This window comes from Budorcas taxicolor, chromosome 5 (assembly GCF_023091745.1).
Source record: "Budorcas taxicolor isolate Tak-1 chromosome 5, Takin1.1, whole genome shotgun sequence".
In the NCBI taxonomy this organism is placed as follows: domain Eukaryota; kingdom Metazoa; phylum Chordata; class Mammalia; order Artiodactyla; family Bovidae; genus Budorcas; species Budorcas taxicolor.
In genome coordinates, this window is record NC_068914.1 from 74929681 (window position 1) to 74950372 (window position 20692).

General features: G+C 43.4%; 1 protein-coding gene across 1 annotated transcript; it reads right to left on the reverse strand.

Annotated features, from left to right (window-relative positions):
• Nucleotides 1–5595: 5595 nt before the first annotated feature.
• TMBIM6 (transmembrane BAX inhibitor motif containing 6) lies at nucleotides 5596–20397 on the reverse strand. Its single transcript, XM_052639901.1, has 10 exons — nucleotides 20308–20397; nucleotides 13181–13268; nucleotides 12703–12811; nucleotides 9954–10074; nucleotides 8661–8709; nucleotides 8456–8553; nucleotides 8174–8253; nucleotides 7588–7688; nucleotides 6838–6913; nucleotides 5596–5790 (listed from the first exon to the last, which is right to left on the reverse strand). Exons 2-10 carry the CDS (start codon nucleotides 13234–13236, stop codon nucleotides 5770–5772), a joined length of 711 nt encoding a protein of 236 aa, XP_052495861.1. The 5' UTR covers nucleotides 13237–13268; nucleotides 20308–20397; the 3' UTR covers nucleotides 5596–5769.
• Nucleotides 20398–20692: the final 295 nt, after the last annotated feature.

The window sequence follows — 20692 nt, forward strand, 5'->3', positions numbered from 1 at the left end:
CATCTTCCATATTGGCAGGTGGATTCTTTACCACTGAGCAGTCACGGAAGCCCAGATACAACCAACATAAACTCACGACCATTCACTTCACCTATGCCCTCCACTCCCTGCTGCCACCCAACTGCATTATTTTGAAGTGAATCTCAGGCAGTATATTAATACATCTATAGATACTTCTGTATGCATCTCTAAAAGATAGCTTTAAAAATCATCACAATTACATGATTAGCATTATGCATTAGCAATATTTCTTTAAATCATCAACTATCTAGTCCAGGTTGGTGTAAGGTATCTATTGCTGTGTAACTAAAGTGTTTTAAAGCAACAATAAACATTTATTGTCACTCGGTTGCTGTGGGTCAGGAATTCAGGAGCAGCTGAGCTAGTTCTGGGTCTGTGTCTCCTGAAATTGCTATCACTTGAAAGTTTGACGGGTCCTGCAGGATCTGCTTTCCAGGTGGCTGGCAAGTCAGAGCTGGCTCTTGACTGGAGACTCAGGTCCTCTCCTGAGAGGGCTTGCCACCTGGCAGCTTGAACCGCCTCAGAACCCGTGCCTGGCTTCCCTCAGAGCTAGTGAACCAGGGAGCCCAGGAGGAAGCTGCAGTGCCTTTCACGACCAAGCTTCATAAATCGCACACACTTCTGTGGTGTTCCTCCCGCCATCTGTGCCAGCCTGCTTCAGTGTATACAGGGTGTGAATGACAGGCCAGGACTTTTTTAGGGGGAGGCAGGCATCCTGGAGAATGGTTACCACAGGTTGAAGTTGCCCCACGTGTCTCTCATTTACAATTGGTTTATTTGAAAGTGAAAGAAAGTGAAATCACTCAGTCGTGTCCAACTCTTTGCGACCCCATGGACTGCAGCCTACCAGGCTCCTTCGTCTGTGGGATTCTCCAGGCAAGAATACTGGAGTGGGTTGCCGTTTCCTTCTCCAGGGGATCTTCCTGACTCAGGGATCGAACCCAGGTCTCCCACATTGCAGGCAGGATCTAATTCAGTTTTACATCACTGCATGTTCTTGATAGGGCTCAAACTTTTTCTTTAATTGGAGGATAATGATAACATTGTGATGGTTTTTGTTATACATCAGCGTGAATCAGCCATAGGTGTACCTGTGACCCCTCCCCCCACCTCTCTCCCCACCCCATCCCTGACTCATAACTCTTAACCTCTAGGTTTCTTTCCCTCCTTTTATTTTGTTCTTGCTTCATCTTTTTGTTGTTTAAAGACACCAGGTTGTTTGTCCTTAGAGTTTTACTAGATTTTGCTGCCCACTTCCCCATGATGTCATTTACATAGTCCTCTGACGCTTGTCTTTCCTATAAACTGGTATGTAGATCTAGAACCTAATATGCCTGAGATTCAACTTTATTTTTTGCAATTACAGTTTATTGTTCGCGTTGCTTACTTTCATCAGGAAGCATGTCAGGTTGTCTCTTAATATGATGTTGGTAGCTATTGATTAGCATCACCCGGCTTCATTATTTCATCAGAGGTTTACAAAACAGTCATTCTAATCCTCTGCGGCTTCCCTGGTAGCTCAGTCGGTAAAGAATGTGCCTGCAGTGTAGGAGACCTGGATTCAGTCGTTTGGTGGGGAAGATCCCCTGGAGAAGGAAATGGCAACCCACTCCAGTACTCTTGCCTGGGAAATCCCACGGACAAAGGAGCTTGGTGGGCTACAGTCCATGCGGTTCCAAGAGCTGGACACGACTTTGAGGCCAAACCACCAATCCTCTAATTTCTTCATCTATTAGCTGGAATACTTCTATAGAGAGAAACTTGAACTTATTTTTGATTACCCTTAAGTACAGTTTATACAGAAAAGAAAGGATAGAGGAGACTGGTGGGCTACAGGCCAGGGACTGCAGAGTCGGACACGACTAAGCACTTAGCAGCAGCAGCTAGCACACACACAAAGTGACCAGTATTTTAAAAATATCATCATGAACTTATGAGTTTAACAATTTTGATTTCAACTCTTTGCTCTTATAATTCTTATTGATGCTCAAATTATCCCATCTTTGGCCAGAAGCCTCTTTAGCCCGAGTCCTTCTGAATGATACTGCAGTAGTCATTTTTGATAGTTCCTTTGCTTTCTGGCATAACATTATGTTCCAGGTTGATTTTGTACATTTCCTGGCCAACCTCTAAGCACCATCTTTCCAAGGAGCTCTGCTTCCTTTTACTGACACGAGAGAGACCACATCTGGGTGTTAGTATAATAATTACCTTTCAACTAGCCCCTTCCCCATTCTACTCTGTAGCCACCTGAAATGTGAGGATAAAAATCCAACCACTCCCTCCCTCAAAGCTCTTCAGTGCTCTCAGCTGCCCTCAGGACAAGGCCAGATCCTTAGCACCCAAAGGCAGGCCCTAAGTTAGTTCCCTTCCTCCTCCTCATGTCCTCCTGGTCCTCTCAAAATTTACAACCCAGCCATTGCAGCTTCCAGTGCACCCCATGCTGAATCACACTCCTGTGCATTTTCTGATACTAATCTCTTGACCTGAAAAGGCCCATTCCCAGCACTGCCCATCTTAACCTCTGACTCGATCTTTGAGATCTCACCTCTGCTCACATATCATCTCCTACACACTTTTTCCTGAATCAGGGCACAGGGCTCTCTCTCATCCCATGGCCCTGCATTTCCACATAGGAACTTCATGCCTGCATGTGGCTTCCTGTGCCGCTCCACTGTGACTGAATAGCAGTAAGTGCCTTATCCATCTTTACCCCCAGCATGGAGCCTGTTGCCTGGTGCCCAGTGGATGCCCCGTCTGATTCCCTGCCTGGTCAGGAGACTGTCTCCTCTCCCGACAGACATCTTTCCACTTCTGACGTCCACCAAGACCTTCCCCACTCTAATTCAGCCTGCAGGCCTGTTAGGCCTGGAATGAGTAGCTATGTCACCTCTTAAACTTTTAACTTGTTGACTGGTGGGCAGGTTGGGAGACTAAAAGGGAGCTCACCCCGCTGCTCTGGTTACAAAGATTGGGGGTGGAGGGGGAACTATTCCCTGAAGCCCCTCCCACTTCCTGCTCAACTTCAGCTGGAGCCTCTGGCAGGAGCCAGACTAACAGGAAGCCGCTGAGCAGAGGGCAAGCGAGCCAAAATGGAGCAACTGGAATGCTAATTTTGGCTTTTAATGGCATACATAAACACTATGAAGACAAGGATTTTTATATTCCCACTGATTTCTAGCACCAAGAACAGAGCCTGGCCCAGTGGGTGACCATGAATACCTGCATGAGTGGGTTGTAATGGTTTTTCATTACATACTGTGCTGTGCTTAGTTGCATCTTGACTCTGGAATGCCATGGACTGCGGTCTGCCACGCTCCTGTCCATGGGGATTCTCCAGGCAAGAATACTGGAGTGGGTTGCCATGCCCTCCTCCAGGGATGCTTCCCAACCCAGGAATTGACTCCAGGTCTCCCGCATTGCAGGCGGATTCTTCACCACCTGAGCCACCAGGGAAGCCCTCTTTCCATTATGCATCCTCAAACTTCAAAGCTTGGCTGTATACTGGAACCAGCTATACACGCTGCTGCCATGAGCTCCCTGCAATAAAGGCCGGGTGGAAGAGGACCGGAAAAAGGCGTGGGCTGTGTATGGAATACAGAATATTCCCAACATCTGTGGCAAGCTGGGTCTACAACAATGGGAGGCCTAAGTGGGGTCTCTTTGTTTCTATTGATACCTAGAGCAGAAACTTAATCCTGTCCCACTCCCAGCCCCAAGAACAGGAAGTCAACAGCACCTCAAACTCAGCTGTAGCACTGAATTCCACACACACACACCAGAAAAGGTTAAGGAATTTTATTTTTTACAAATTAAGACTATGTAGATTTCATATATTTCTGAATCAAAAACACCTTTGTCTTCACAGTATGAGTTAGAGAATGCAGCCTGAGCTGAAAACCAAGGAACTAGAAAAGAAAGGGATAACTACAGTGATTACTGTATTAAAAACCTGTTAGGCATTTTCTTTAAAAGTAGTTTTTTATATCATTCTTGGCACTGTTTCTAAAGAAAACTCCTTTAATCCCAAGCAAAAAAGCACAAGAGGTGGAGTTCGGCTTCAGGAGATGTAACTCAGATTCTCAGGCCTAGCACAGAATCAACAAATTTATGGAGAGTTGCTAGTGGGGGGTTGATAGGAAGGAAATCCCTTCTGGTAAATTGTCAAGTGACAGGCTGGGGACAGCAGCTCAATCAAGAGAGCAGCATCCTATGCAGAAGCAAGCCATTCTTCCAGGTGGCATGCCACTCCAGGAACCACACGGCCTGCCAACACAACTGTCTCAAGGGGTATGGTGATGTGGTACGCTGCGAACCAGCAGCCACTGGGTCAAACTGTATATACTGGTTGTGAACAAGGAAAGCCAAAAATGGTGTCCTATGGGCAATGAGTTTTCAATGGCTCCAGCCTCCTTAGGCTGAAGCTTTGTGGACAGCCAAAGCCACAATCATTCCCAAGGTTGCCTTCCCTTCTGGGCCAGCTGACTGTGGCAGCTCACGGGGAGCAGCTGGTGATCCCCATTAGTACTGCCCCCTACACTTGCAAACAGAAAGTTGCAGGAAATCAGAGGTTTGGTCACCCGGCCCCTAGAAACCAGTGAACAGACCAAAGCCTAAAAGTGCATCTGTAAAACGGACATTTATCAACTGCCCCAAATCTCTGGCCTGATACTACTTATTAGTGCTCAGGTGGGATAAGACAAAAATGCACCTAAGGACTGTTCCAAATGCTGCCTCCTGAGTCATCACAGCCAGTTCCCCTGGTCTGAACAAAGATGCCCTTAGTGGAGATTTTGCTCTCTCCTGCCTCAAGCAGGTCCTTATCTGGGTTTGTCTGGAAGATTAGTTACAATCACCCTAGAGGCACAACCATGCCCCTTCCTTATCCTTCCTGTCCTGGGATCCTTAATCATAGTCACCTAATAGAGGCCACTCAGTAATTAAGATAGTGATTAAAAAAAAAAAAAAACTGAGACAGTTTGGGAATTTTCCGTATCTTGCCATAATCAGCCTTTCATAAAGGCCTGACAAGAATTTCCCTTTGTACTGAAATCCTCCCACCCCCATGGAAGGAAAGCAGGCAGATTCCCTGAGGATCAGATAAGAGATTGGGAAGGGAACACACACAAATCCACATTCCTTTTGTGATAGCAAGGCAGAAAGGTGTGTTTGCCAGACCAGCGGAGACTTGGGCAGCTCAGAGGAAGCTCAGCATCCACCAGAAGAGGCTTTCCGTTTTCCTTGTAGGGGCTGACAGCTCAGATACAATGAGCCCAAGTAACAATGGGACCAGCAGTCTTTCCAGTGGAAAACACACTGCCTAGTCCCACAGGAACTGTGTAGAAACCAAACAACGCTGAGGAAGGAAGGGCCGAGGCGTCTTTACCAAACAGTCCGGGTCCACTTGGTGAAGCTCGGCCGGAGAGCGGACTCTTGGAGCTTGCCTCTGCTGCAGACCCTGCTCCTTATCACGGTGGGCTGGCTGCTTGAGCAGAGGAAGAAGCTAGGGGTGGGGGCTGACAGAAAACGGGGGCGGGGAAAAACCCCAGGAATAAGAAGCCAAACTCCAAACTATATTCTGCTAATCAGTTTTTTGGATCAAAAAATTCAAAATAGAGAAAACCACAAAGTACAAAAGCTTTTCTGATGCTTTTCATTATCACAGAACACGCCACCTGTAATGTGTGCAAAGAGGAAATGAGGGGCGGAGGGAGAGGAAGTCAAATTGGGGAAAGCTGGATGGCTGCTTCACTTCTTCTTCTTCTTATCCTAGAAATGGAGGAAAATGACCCAATTAACTTCTGGTGTTGACAGTTAAGCTAAAACTCTTGAGTGAGCCAACAGCTGACTGCCTTTGATTAGGTACAGTAAGAAGGAAGGAGAGAAGCTACTTTGGTGTAGGAGGAGCTAAAGCTTAACCGTCTTCCGCTGGCAGTCCCCTAAACTGCCAGACTTGACAAGAATAAAGACTACGCACTTGTTCCCGCTTCTATCCGATGTGAAGCTAGGTGCACTGCCTGACTACTCCTGGCTACTCACTGCGGTGACAGCTCAGATCCCAACCACCAAAAGCTGCAGACTGGCAGTCTATCCTAAAAGAACTAAACGAGAGGCCAAGACCAACTTTCCATTAGGCCTGAGACGGAAACATAAATCCTGGGCATAAACCAACATTCAAAATAATCCAGTCCAGCCAAACTCTTCACCGCACTGGGAGGCCTGCTTCGTGCTCAGCCCATTCGTGGCACAGATGAGACAAATCCTATCCAGTCACCAGCATCCACCACTGCTGCCTGTCACTGTCTCCATTTAAGTTCCGTAAAGGAAGGCTTGTGCTTTCAGTTGTTCCCCTACTACTGGAGTGGACAATGTTTGCCCCTCGCTAACCCTACAGAGAATACCTCACTTGGGAAAAAAAAATTAGACCAACAAATGTATACAACCGGCCTATTTCTGAAATAAAGATAAAGAAAGCTGGCTGTCAATATTATCCAAATCCTCTAGGTTATGTCTTTTTGAGTTAAAGCTATCTTTACAGCCTTTAAATTCTTCATATATACTGTTTCTTGCTGAAGCTCTTTTCCTTCTGATACTAATCTTGGGGAGACATTTTCTAAAAAAAAAAAAAACAAACAGAATTGTCTTTACTTGTTCCTTTTTATCCAACAGCTACAGACTTCTAGTTTAACTCATATTCAGTGGCCTGCCTTACAAGTACCCTGGACCCACACACAGTGTAAGCAAGTTCTCAGGTTTGAAGGACACACATATGCTGAGAGCTCAGGAGCCAGTCTTTCCTCTTTGGGTGGTGCTAACCTTCTCATTCATAGCCAGGATCATCATGAGCTTTCTGAAGAGAGTTACGAAATCTAAGAAGAGGTCAACGCAGTGCCTGAAAGAGAAGAACCAGGTTATAAACTGCACTTTCCACTTGTTTTTATCCACAAGCCCACAGAGGTACAGGACATAAAAACCTCACCCCAACCCCAAGAGTCAACCTCACCAGCACCCTACCACCAACTAAGTAAACCTCTATTGTCTGAGACCCTCTTTAACTCCATAAAGCCATGGAGCACAGAAAAAAGAACATTTAGACTGTAAAGGCTTAAGTCTGAACCCTGAACAACCTAGTTGAGACTATGAGAGGATTACATTAAAAAAAAAATTATATACATATCTTCTCATTGTTAATGGTTTAACGACTACAACAGTATAAAGAGTAAAACGTGGAAGATTCCTCTCCCTCTCGTCTGCCTAGAGGTAACCACTATTCAAAGCAAGGATAATTAAATACCTATCAATAGTCCAACTTTTAAAAATCTGATGTCTTTCAGGAACTGAGAAAGACAATGCTTTCTGATGCATAGTTCCAAAACCCTGGATATTCCATCATGTATACCCCTGTAGGTTGGCCATGTAAGTCAGCCAGTGCCACCCAGTCCACTCATTCCTACCAATGTGCAAAGAGAGGTGAGTCAGACAAAAGATCATCCCAGAGACTCAGGAAAGAGCCGCTGAAGGGTAGCCTCCTCCTCCATGCTTATTAAAGACCATTTTCACACTCACCAGATATAATCTTTATCTCCATTTTCAGCCTTTTCAATAATGAGTTGAGTATCAAAAAGGACAAAGCCACACATGACCACCAGCCCCATGTACAGGTTTGCCTGGCAAAGGAAGAATGAGGCGTTACCAAGCGGCAGACGTCGCAGAGAAACAGTCATACCTCTCTCTGGACTTTGGTCACTTCAAAGCACATCAAACACTGACCCTACAGACATCAACATTCATGGAACTTGAAGCCCACAAGGAAGACCATATTACCTTCCCAAGCACAATTCTGCATTTATTTTTTTTTAGGTCACTGAAAGAGCTTCAATCATTTTAACAAGAAGCCACTGCTGGACTGGTTTTAGAAAAATGACTTCTGAGCAAACCATCATCTCTACTGCAATGCCCAACCCCTGTTCAGTCTGTACTTTGACCTGCAGCAGAAGGTTCCACTCTGGAAGGGTGAGTGGGGAGGCTTCAAGAGCACTGCCCCATGAAGATGAGTTTTGGAGGATTCCTAACCTATCCTGGTTTTAGGAGATTAAACACGAAAAAGAAACACAAGGTAAATGGGGACTGGAAAGTTATAAGCAAATCTCACCTGGAAAAGCCAAACAGATCCGAAGAAAAGGTTCCCCAGGGAAGACAAGAGCATCAGGCTCATGGCCGACATCAAGATACCTAGAAGGGAAGACAAAAAGCCACCTTGAGAAAAGCTAACACAAAGTTCAGTAATCTCATTAAAGCCATTCTTTACTGTCTCCCCAAAAACAAAGGGTTTCATTCTCAACCCAACAGTTACAAGTTGGAGGGAGGGAAAGGGTCCTAGGGAGAATTTTGGCTAAAGCAAAGATCCTCTTCCTGTTTTCCAGCCCATACATACCTCCTAGAAAGAGGTAGCTACGGCGCCTGGCATAGAGTGCACTCAGGGTGAAGCAGGTGAAGATCATTGCTGTGCCCATGAAGGCAGTGGGAAGGATGCTGTTAAAGGAAAAGGGCATTATATCAAGGGCTACAGGTATATAACCTTTGTTTAGAAGGTATCATCATTAAAGTAGAAAGAGCTAAGACACTACTAACATAGTTACCTGGGGTTGATGGCAATGCACAAGTCCAGAGCAGGGCCCAGGCCAACTCCTAGGAAACAAAAAGCCCCAGAACGTAACATAAACACCAATTCTTGAAGGATTAATCAATAGCATGGGCATGCCTACTGTCCTAGAAAACAAAACATGCGGACTAAGATAATTCAGTCTCCCTCCCTTCCATCCTCAACTGTTTTCCAGAGAACATATACTTGACTAAGTTATTTATGGACAGAGCTGCAAAACCAAGTCCTTGGCTGAAAATCATGGATGACCCAGGAGGAACAGAGATTAGGAGAAATGAAGCAGGCATTTCAAACATTGTCAAGCTAAACTGTAAGGCTGAAAAACTCTGAAGAGCAGTGATGTGAGACTGTAATGTGGGCCAGATCAGGAATCAGAATATAAAGAAAGGATGAAGAGCAAAGTGGTGAAAAGTGGCCAACAACCTGTAGTCATGCAGACTGATTCCCTGTGTAGCAGAAAAGGCCAGACCAGTTCTGCAGGTTGACACTTGCCAGCAGGAGGGAAACCTGTCCCAGCTCCAATACTTCCTCTACTCTGGCCATGCCCCCTCCTCCTGCTCATCCCACCTCTTAACACTTTCAAAAACCAGCTTTTCCTGATCTAAAAATCTAATCTCTAAATCCCTTCCTTTCTACACTTTCTTCAACACTGTACAGATTAGACACACTCAGAACAAGTTGTATTAACTCAAATGTTGCTCTGTGAGTATTTTTACTATGTAGCTTGAACTGTTTTCCTTAGTGATTATTCTAGAAGAGCTGTGCTTGTACTTTTCTTGAGAATCAGCAAAGTGCCCTGTAGGATGAATCTTGACGTACGGCTTTAATGAACTGTCCGCAAGATTCAGAACAGGCGCTCCTACGAAAGTTGCCAGCGTTGAGTCCTTAATTAATTAAGTCAGATTCTCGGGCTGTTTAGTCCTATGTTAATTTAGTCCTTAATTAATTAAGTCAGATTCATAGGGCTGTTTAGTCCTATGTCCGCTGTTAACAAGTCATGCTACCTAAGCTCTTAAACTTCATTCATTCAAGCACACAAATGCTTATTTTTGGATACAAAAGTAGAAGTCACAGTCACAAGTCACAAATAGCTTACCCTCTGGATGGGGGAGCAAGATACACTTATATGAAATAAGAAAGTAATACAAGATAGAAAAATACAGTGTGCCAGTTGGGATGCATCAGAATACATACATATTTTGAGCCTTGGTCTAAAGAGATACTAAAATACAGTGTCGCTCCCTCAAAATCAGAGCCATCCCAAACATACCTGTAAGGAAAGCAAATCCAGCCAGAAGTCCCAGTCTTTTTTGCTCAGTTTCATGGCTGTGAGGTGTTGCCATCAGCCAAATCATCAACCCCAAAGAGCCCAAGGCAGAGAGCAGGCCAGCCTGTCAGATCCAGAGTCAATAATTCAATAATTAAATACCTGAAACTATCAAATTTATCTTGCGGGAGACTTTATTGGGTTAAAATATTCACCTGAACGTCCTAATATTTGATCCTAACCTGGAGGCAGTGGAAAAGGCAGTGAAGGCAGAGGAGAAAAACCAAAAGCCTGTGGGACAGGGTTAGGACCATGATGGATGCTAGAGGCAGTCCATCCACTATAACTACCCAAGTCAAATTGAGTCTTGCCCAAGAAATAGAAAAGATGAATCAAAATGACAGGTGCTTAAAGAACATTTCAATCTGCGGAATAAGTAGGAATGACTTCTTTTTGATCCCTTTAAAACACACACACACAAATATACATAGAGAGAGAGACAAGAACTGAATGACTGTGTACCCTCCAAAACTCATGTTTAAATCCCAATCCCCAATGTAATGGTATCTGGAGGTGGAGTCTTCAGAAAGTGAGTAGGTCATAAGTGTGGTGCTTTTGTGAAGGGAGATTAATGATCTTATAAAAGATTCCAGAGAGCTCCTTTGCCCCTTCTACTATGTGGGGACACAGAAGGTGGCTGCTTACACAGGAAGCCAGCCCTCACCACACAACACATCTGCCAGTGCTTTGATCATGGAATTCCCAAACTGTGAGAGATGCTTCTTGTTTAAGCCACCCAATTTATGGTATTCTGTTATAGCAGCATGGATGAACTGAGACAGAATAAGAACCAAAATGGTAAGAGTTATTTTAGGGTGATGGGATTACAGGGTTTTATATTTCCTTCTTATAACCAATCTGTTTTCTAAATTCTCTATGGTGAACATGCATTAGTTTAAGGAAAAAAAATAAATAAATAAAGCAAATGGGAAAAGTAACAGGCAATAGAAACAGAAAAAAATCATTAAAGATGTATGCAGACACCGAAGTTCCTTCCTTCTTTTAGAGTTGATCCTCAGTGTTCACGGTAGTTATGTTCTACACAGTCACTGTGAGCAATGAATCAGTGATACCCAGCAAATGCTCCTGGAGGAAATGAAGGTTTAAGTTCTTTCGAGCACCTTGTCAATGTTTTTATCAACTGGCCTACATAAAATACAAAACCTTACTGAATGTGTGTTTTCTGGTTAAAGACACTTGGGTATGTAGTACTGACCCTTTAACACAACTCGTGCTCAGTAGCACTATAATTCATGCCTGAACGAAGTTTATCTAACACATGTATTTTCTCTAGAAGGCACATCACAGTATTGCATTGAGCAATACCAGACATTTGAGCGTTATGCTTGGGGCCATTTTAAACATCAAAATCACCAATGAAAATGATAAAAATGCCAAAAATGTGGACTAAATAGACCATGAAAAGGACACTTGTTGACACTATGAGAGCTTGAAAGAAGGCAGTGTTGCTTTGCTCAACCTCAGCTGGAACATGGTGCAGTGGACAACTTGAATTTTTTGCCACTCTGTGTATGGCTGCAAAAGTCCACAAAAGCACCACAAAGGCTGATTTTAGAGTTACAAATGAATCTTGGCAAGTACGTGAATTCACAAATATGGAATCCACAAATAATGAGGATGACTGCGTTTCACTGAAAAAAGCCAACACGACCAGAAGCCAAAAGGGCCACTGTTGCCTAAAAGGCACAATGTTTTGGTCTAAACTCGAAGGATCAAAGCTCTCTGAGTGTCCAAAGTAATTTTTCACACAGCTTCTGCCAGGAGATGCCTGAGCATAGGGGTGTCTGAGCATGCCACTCCCCAGCTGTGGCAAACGCCAACACAAGTACACCTCCATATTTACACTAAAAAGGACAACTCTCAAAGGGACCAGTCTTGGTTAGCGAGCCTCAAACTTTCTGGTTATTCCTCAACTGTTCCTTTTATTGATGCCAAACTCAAACTTTCCCTCAACAAAGGAAAATGAGTTGTATCATAGAATAAAATGGACCAAGTCCTTAAAGGTCTCAACCCTGTCTCTCCTGGAAGTTAAACATACAATCAGTGTTTTGTATCTAAGTACTCCACAGTCATTCAGGCAAAAAGAGGAAGAATGGAAGAATAGATAAAAAGGTTACTGTGCAAAGTCACCCCAGCATGCACGTCAAGTCTCTACTCAGTGGGTGGGGGCCTCGTACGTCAGCAGCTCAGCATTCAGTGTCAGGGTCAAGACATCCTGTGTTCAGTATCTAGAGAGGGCATAACTGCCAGAAAAAGTAAATGGCTCTGCATGTCCTGATTTATGACTGGTTTTGGCTGGGCTTCCCTGATAGCTCAGTTAGTAAGACAGACCCCTGTTCGATTCCTGGATTGGGAAGATCCGCTGGAGAAGAGATAGGCTACCCACTCCAGTATTCTTGGGCTTCCCTTGTGGTAAAGAATCTACCTGCAATATGGGAGACCTGGGTTGGGAAGATCCCCTGCAGAAGAGAAAGGTTACCCACTCCAGTATTCTGGCCTGGAGAAAGTCACAAAGTGTCGGACATGACTGAACGACTTTTACTTGGCTGGGTGCAGATCCCAAACTACTGAAAAAGACTACGGAGAGACACAGGCTTTTACCACCCTGCTGAGCTATTTTCTTCCTAATGCAATTTATGCCACAGCGACTAGAGGAGAAAACTGCTCTTACCTGAATGAAATGGGTGACCACATGGACATAGGCCCCCGCAGCCGCCACAAACATACAGAAGGCAAAACTGGCATAAACCTTCTTCAGGTGCTGCTGTGTCGAGGGGGTTCTAGGAAAGAAGGTTAATAATGGCCATCACTCCAGGACCAATCTATTCTCTAAGCTAAGGATAATTTTCCTTCTCAGGGAATATATGAAAGTTTTAATACAATAAAGAAAGAACAGAAAATCTTAAATTCTGAGGGAGGCCCCACAGCCCAGAATTAACAATCAGTACCCAAACTATAATAACTAACTGGCTTTCCAGTGACCACACAGCAGCCCTTAAGAGTTTGGATGCTTTTATCAGATCCTCTGAACTCTAGCAAAGTTAATAGGTTAGTTCATACATGCAAAAGTTAATACACCAGGAAAAGGAAAAGAAAAAAAGATATAAAAGGAAACTTAAAAGAAGCACAGTCAAGGTCAAAGCACTTACATGTGGGAAAATTTAAAGAGTGCATCGAAGTTGATCTTCCGATCAAATATATTCATGATGCTAGTGTCTGTGGGACACAGCCTCCGCTCTGTGGAATCAAGCATATAAGAAAAGTTATCTGAAAGATACAGGGACACACAAAATAACAAACAACTTTCTTTTAATTTTTTTTTAATTTCTTTACTTTTTACTGAAGGATAATTGCTTTTCAGAATTTGTTGTTTTTCTGTCAAACCTCAACATGAATCAGCCATAGGTATTTGTTATGAAAAACAGCAACATACGAGTTCGGAAAAATGAAAGTTATCTGAAAATCCCACTGCCCTAACACCACCATTTTCATTTTTACATATTTCCTTTTACAATACATTCGCAATCATACGCAACCAATTTAAAGGGGACAAACTCATCTTCTGCCCAAACTGTTTCATTACCAGCAATCGATTTCCATTTTTTCAGCAGGTAACTTGCCCCTTTAAAAGACATACTGTTTCTTTGAGAAACAAAGAAGGAAACTTTTTTTAAGTTACAATCCCCAAACTGACTTCCTGTGGAATCCTGGGCCATCCTTAAGAGTTCACACCCACTGCTACCATTTGTTTCCTGAGGTTCTCTCTCACAAATGAAAACAACTACAATGGCTGGCTTGCTTCCTGATTTCCCCTTTCCTTTCTCACCGGCATCCCTACTCACCTCAACAGCACTGTCAGTTTTGTTCTTAAGGATGGATACAGTGAGAAGCTGCAGAACCTACGAGAGCCACTCCCCTCACCCCTAAATCATGGGACTCTGGCCCTCTTGATCGAGATGGTGCAATGATTGCAGGCCGTTGCACAGCCAACCACAGCCTTCCATAACCATGATGAGTACACCCTCTAGAGAACACATTTATAGGATGGCAGAATCCAGCATCTGGAAAGCGTCTTTGTTTAAAGCTTCCATTAAGTGCTCTAATGACATCCCTGGACAGAACTTGCAACAGCACTGAAGCAACCTTCAGAGCCAAGTTTCTCTCACAACAAAGCTAGAGTGCCTCTTGCTTCCAATTTCAAGAGTTAAAGGTGGGGATGGGGAGGGGGGTTAAATCCTCAAATACCCTGGAGGCTGTTAGTCAGAAAGGGGCAACATTCTGTAACCAGACCCCACTGAGTGGAAACTGTGGGAGGGGAGAATGCCCCTTTGCTCTTTGGCATTTCCCAGGGGGTACTGACTATCTCTCTTACAACTGCTGATGGTAAAACCAAAGTCATCAAAGGTTGTTAAGATAGGGAAGGAGGTGTCAAATAAGAATTTCTCCATGATTTAGTGTCTTGTGATTTAAAATCATTAAAAAATTAATTAATAAAACTAGTTTTCCCCATTACTATCAACTCTTAAGTTTTTAAAAAAACCTATCAACTCTAAAATTTAAGTGAAACATGTAATTATTAAATTTTCTAGATGCAAAGGTAAACAGCAACTGTAGTAGCAACTTTATGGGGAAAATGCAATAAAGTAAACATGTAATAAATATGACAAGGTGTATATGACAACTTCAGAACTGTTAAAATCAGAGGGGAAAAGAGTTAGGACTTAGAATCAAGGAAACATATGAGTTTCCTCTTGGTCTGTTCCAAATAGACAATAACATACAGACAAGTAATGAGTTAAAATTGTTCTTACAAGTTTTGCCAGACAGACTAAACACACCAGTTTTCAATCTTAGCCTTAACTACCTGTGCTCAGAAGCATAGAGAAGATACCTACATTCAATGGTTCCTGTGTAAACTCAGCTGAACAAGATTAAATTGCATTCACAACTCAAAAATAGCAGCTCCCATACCAAAAGTATTTTCAGTCCCACGAACAGTCAGTTCTCAGCCCAGCTTGAAGTGTTCAAAACCATTAACCAAGTAACTCAGTTAACATTCCAGAGGGCCCCCACAGTTAAGTGAAAATCTTTGTTTAAAGATTTGCTTTTAAAAAAGTACAAAGAATTCCCTGAAGTCTGGTGGGACTCCATGCTTTTACTGTCAAGGGCCCAGGTTCAGGCCCTGGTCAGGAAACTAGGATCCTGTAGGCCGAGTGGCTCGATCAAAATAGATAAATAAAATGTAAAGGCACATTAAAATAATTTTTATGTTATGTGTATTTTACCAAAATAAAGGAGAAAAGTATACTGCAAGTATCTAAAAAGGTACTCAATAAAGGATTTACCCTAACATACATTGAAACCCGTTACAGAATGGATACCAGCATTGGTTTGTCTCACTCTGGACCCCAACCCGTACACAGTTCTACACTCCAATCTGAAACAGGAAAGTGGGCAGTGCCTCTGAGACTCATGGGAAATCTGCCTGCACTGCATTTGTAAATGAGAGGTAAATGTTCAAGTGTTAATCATAACTAAATTTCTTTAGAGACTCATTTTATGCTTTCATCCTTAGAAAGGCAGAATACCAAAACTTGTCAAAATTGGTCACGCATACACTGCTAAAGCTTCACTGGAAGTGTCACTATCTGTGGTTTCCCAGGCTGGCCTCTCTGCCAGAGGCACCCGAAAACATTGCATAGTTCTACCAAGAAAGAAAACCTTAAGTGAACACACTGCTTTGAGTTGGTATTCATGAGGTCTGCTTTGGTTTGAGGAAGGAAGGGCAGCGGGGGAAGGCAGAGGGAGACAGGAGTCAGACAGTGTCATCAATGAACACCTGTGTCTTCTCACATACTGTTAAATCTCCTGTTTTATTCTAAGAATCTTCCTTAACCTGTCCTAAAACATAATATTATCAACAGCCAAGCCTTAAATTAAGTAAATAAATAAATAAATAAACTCTCCTCGGTCTTATTCTAACACCTATTAAGTACAATGCAAATGAAACATGCCCAAGTGGCCAAAAGCTATGCAGAACAATCATGCATTTAGGATTCATTTTAAAAAAAAAAAAATCCTTGCCTTTGAAAAAGAAAAGCTTGCTGACTTTTGGAGCCAGCACAGAAGCTGCCTCAGTGTATACAATTTAACAACATTAAACCAACAAGTCAAAGAAACATTGGTCACACATTTATTTAAACATTCAGTGTGTGAATTATATGGTTCCTCATTCCTCTTGTAGTAAACTCAACCATCTTGAATCCTGTTCCCACACATCCAAAAGGATCTGATTGATACCAAAGAAAAATCTCATGTTAAAAAAAAAAGGGGGGGAGGGGTGGAGCAGTAATTTTGTTAGCAGTTCTTTCTACTAAATAGCTTGTAGACTCTGTACAACCATGTCCCTGGAACAGTGGTTAACAAGGCCAGCTGCCTCGAACCCTGGCTACTTCCTTAGCTGTATGATGCAGCAAGTTTCTGGCACTTAACCTCACTGTGCTTCAGTTTCCCCTTTTGTAAAAGAGTAACACTTAATATTCCCTACTTCATAGGAATGAGGACTAAGCGAGAGAATACAAATAAAGTGGTCAGAGCAGTGCTTCATACGTAAGACCAGCTCAACATGTTAACCATTGTTGTTACTAGTGTAATTCATTACTCATGTCCTCAGTGCATGACTTCCCTTTAAAAAAAAAAAAAAAATTTTTGTTTAGAATCATTTAACGGATGTTCCAAACACACCCTTTATAGGGCTACAGGTGGTGGCTTTCCCTTTTTAAAAGTCTAGTTTTAGAAGACATTTATCTTAGACCTAATTTATATACACTCTGTATTTTACTTAAAATATTATCCAATAACTAATGCACAGCTAGCTATATCCTGAAGGCTTAACAGTTATACAATGAGAGAGTAAAATTAAATGGGAGGAATGGAGAGTCTAGGAAAATTATAAACTGGAATTGAAAGGAACTTGGTTAAGCTTACTACTGATTAAAAAGGTTTAAATGGCATGTCTCTCTGCTGGTACATTTACACTGTCTCTTCTGTCCCCCAGGACCACAAAGGTGTTTTGAGACAGCCTAATAACCACTAAGTGATCGTCTGATGTGGAAAAGAATTTGATGAAGTAAATGGTTATTTATTAGCTTGATGGTTTCCTTGCCACCCCTAGGAGGCAGGTCAGTTTGGTTTCAGGAAATCCAAGAAATTCTGTCTCGGCTAGGGCTGAGCTTTGACTGTCCTAGATTTGGATTCCAGATGTCCCATCCCATCCCTTAACTTGGACCAAAATTCCTGGATCAGGTAACACTGCATCTCTAGGAGGCTGCCTCAGAACCTAACAAGTAACTGGAGATGGAATGTCTATTGCCTTCAATAAATTATTTTTTTGCATCAAGCTGACACTACTAAATCTCCCTCACTATAAGCACAATTGTTTGACAGACACTGAATCATAAGAAGGTCTCAGTGTCCTAAGTACATAATCATCTTCCACTATAAACCAGCAATCCCTCCCCAGTAAAACCATATTCAGCCCAAGTGAGAGCAGGCATAGATTAGGACAAACAGCACACTCACTCAACCCTCATTCCTAAAGCTCTTTTTTTCCCCAAGTGTTCTGGATTCCAGGTAATTGTGCAGGAACTTTTCTCACATAGTTTGTTGTAATCACTTTAAGAACCTGCATCTGATTCATCTCGCTATCCCCCACACTTAAATCTCCGGAGTAAATCTAGATGCTACTATCTAATGAAGCGCTGCAACCACACATCAGCGTTTCCCAGCTGGCTCAGAGAGGAACTTACCTTAAAGGGTCATTCAAGTGGCTCTAAAAGCCAGTCTACAATTTTTCTCTCCTTGGTTTGAATACTGTTTTTGAAAACAAAAATGTGTATGCGTCATATAAAAGCTACTCCATGCAATTTAGTTAGTAACTCTAGAGAAGAGCAAGGTAGAGTCAAAGACATTTCTACCAGTTTCTACACCCAAATCAAAGCAGCAAAGGAAAATTTAGCAAGATAACGCATCAAGAGAATATTCAGTGTTTTCCCAGAGGAGACTAATACCCTTGGGTAGTTTATGAAATAAAGTGAAACTCTTCAGGCCAGCAACAGTACCTCCTGTAACAATACCACTGACTGCATTTATATAAAAGTTCACAACTTTCAAAGCGTTGTATTATATACATGATATCCTCTTTGATCATCATACACATGAAGAAAGGACAAGAGTGATCAGTACCTCTCTAAAGATTAAAAAGACAGTTCAAAAAAGTAACATAACAGCATCATGAGCAGTGGATTTGAAGTTACAAGTCCTACCATATTCTACCACATAATTTTGGGGAAATCACTTTACCTAAGGTCATCTAGGCTTCCTCATCTGTGAGAGAACGATGATTAACACCTTCCCTATCAAGCTCACTGAATCCCAATAAGAAAATCTCTGTGAAATTACTGTAAAGTGTTAAACACTACAGTGGACATTAAACAGACATTAGTGCTGACAAACATCAAAAAGTTAAAACAGTAGAGCCAAGACAGGTTAGGGTAAACTCTAGTGCTCTTTATACTATTACACCCTAGAGCAGAAAAGCAAGTTTTCCTTAAAGCAGTTTCAGCTGCTGGTCAAGAGAAATTGTAAAACTATGACAACAAACACATCCTGATTCCTCTTATGCTTTTCTGTATTTTTCAGCATTTCTACAGTAAATATCAACCACACACATATGTCAGGAAAAAACCTGAAACGGCTGACCAAATATCTGGATTAATTTCACCTTTCCTATTCTTTAGGAGAGAGAGACTTCAGTGGATCAACAAGGGGGAAGGGAGAGAAGGAAAGAAAGAGGGTACTAAGCCAGGTTTCCACAACAAAATAATGGAAAAGGGAAACACTGAATCTAAGTTACAGACTGCACTTCTCAAGAATTCAACCATTTCCTCCACTGGAGGAAAATGGCAGAAAATCTAAAAGTCAACATACTCTTGAAGCAAGGACAAAAAAAACATTAGACGAGGAAAAAGAAAACACCGAAGAGAATTAAGTCAAATAATTACAGAAAGGTGTTTGCAGAAGCCATGAGAACTGTGGTTATGAAACTTTTATCTTTCCTGAACTTAATTCTTAAACTACACATTCAACCAAAAGATAAACTTGAAATAAATAAGTAACTAGACTAGAAAAGCCCATCTGCCGTTAACCTTTAACCTTGAAATTTCTGTTTCAGGCACAGTCAGCTCTTCTGCATGATTACACATTCATAATTGAACTATTGCTGGAACAGAGTCTCAAGTTCAGAAAGGTTTTTGTTGTTGTTTGGTCAATGAAAGGCTGATGAAGCAGGCAACGCAACCTGGGCAGGCACCGGGCTGCAATTCCTCACTTAATACACAAAAATACCACAGCTCCAGCCAGTAGGTCCTAGAGAAAAAGAAACCCAAAACTGCCCGAGCGACGCCTTTCCTGAGCGAACTTTGAGAAAGACGCCCACAAGGCCCAGCACCAGCAAAGCCAAAGCCACCTCACCTGTCCAAAGGTAACCAATCAGATCAGAGCGGGGCTGCCCAGTGGGGCTGGCAAACCAGGCCTAGCCCTGGTCTCTCCTCACCTCCCGCCTCTGCTGTTGGCTTCCAAGTAACTAAGATGCCTCGCGTGTCACAGAAGAGTGTGACATCACCCGCCCCGCCGTGACAGGGCAGCCTGTCGGACCAGGTACTCCCAAATCCAAGCCCCCGCCCTCACCCACAGGCGGCCTAGCCAGAGGCCTCCCAGCAGGCCAGCAATCGGTGGGGAGGGGTTGGGATGACCACAAACCCGTAAGGTTTCGCTTTCATTCTCCTCAGAAGGAAGGGGTGTGTGTGGGGGGAGGGCGGGGAAACGCGCCCCGAATTCAAGGGATCGAGTCTAGGCCTAGGCAGTTTACACTTGGGCGGAGCAGAAGGAGGGACGCGGCCCGGGCGGGGCAGGAAGGCCAAGAAAAGGGCCTTCGATAATATTTACGCGCAGAATCCCTGCCTCGACGCCGCGCCAAGACCCAGCAACCTTGCCCCCCGCGTCTCCCCTGATACGGTACAGTTGCGCATGCGCCATTGTAGTTCCCTCTTCCCTCTCAGCCTAGCTTTCCGGAGTCCAGCGGCCGAGTAAGGCCCAGTTCCCCCAGGATGCAGTCCGTCCGAAAACGGTGATTACTTCCACTATTTCTCAGGCAATAACTGCTAACCTTCTTTCCATTTCTCACTCCCAACCTGCGCACGCCTAGCTTCAGACATACCTTCTAACCCGCCTCTCAGGAGCCCACACAGCTCTTCTAACACCGGATGTGCTTCTGACTCTCCCAGTGTCCGCTCCAGACTCTTTACCTTGCGTCCCCGCCCCTCGAGGGAAGCCCCGCCCCCATATTCGGACTAAGGCCAGTCCTCATTGGTCGTTGATTGCACTTCTGCCCTTCCATTGGTTGTACGTGCATAAACAGCGACTGCTTACTTCAGAGCTATTTGCTTAACTCCCTTGTCGATCAGGACTCTAGCCGCCAACCAGCGTCGTTGCAAAAGACCTCCCCCTTCTTCCTGCATGGTAAGGAAGGGTCGCGGTCCAAAGCCGCCTCTAGTGGACAAAGGGAAGAGGGGCAGGCCCCACCCAAAACACAGGGCAACTAA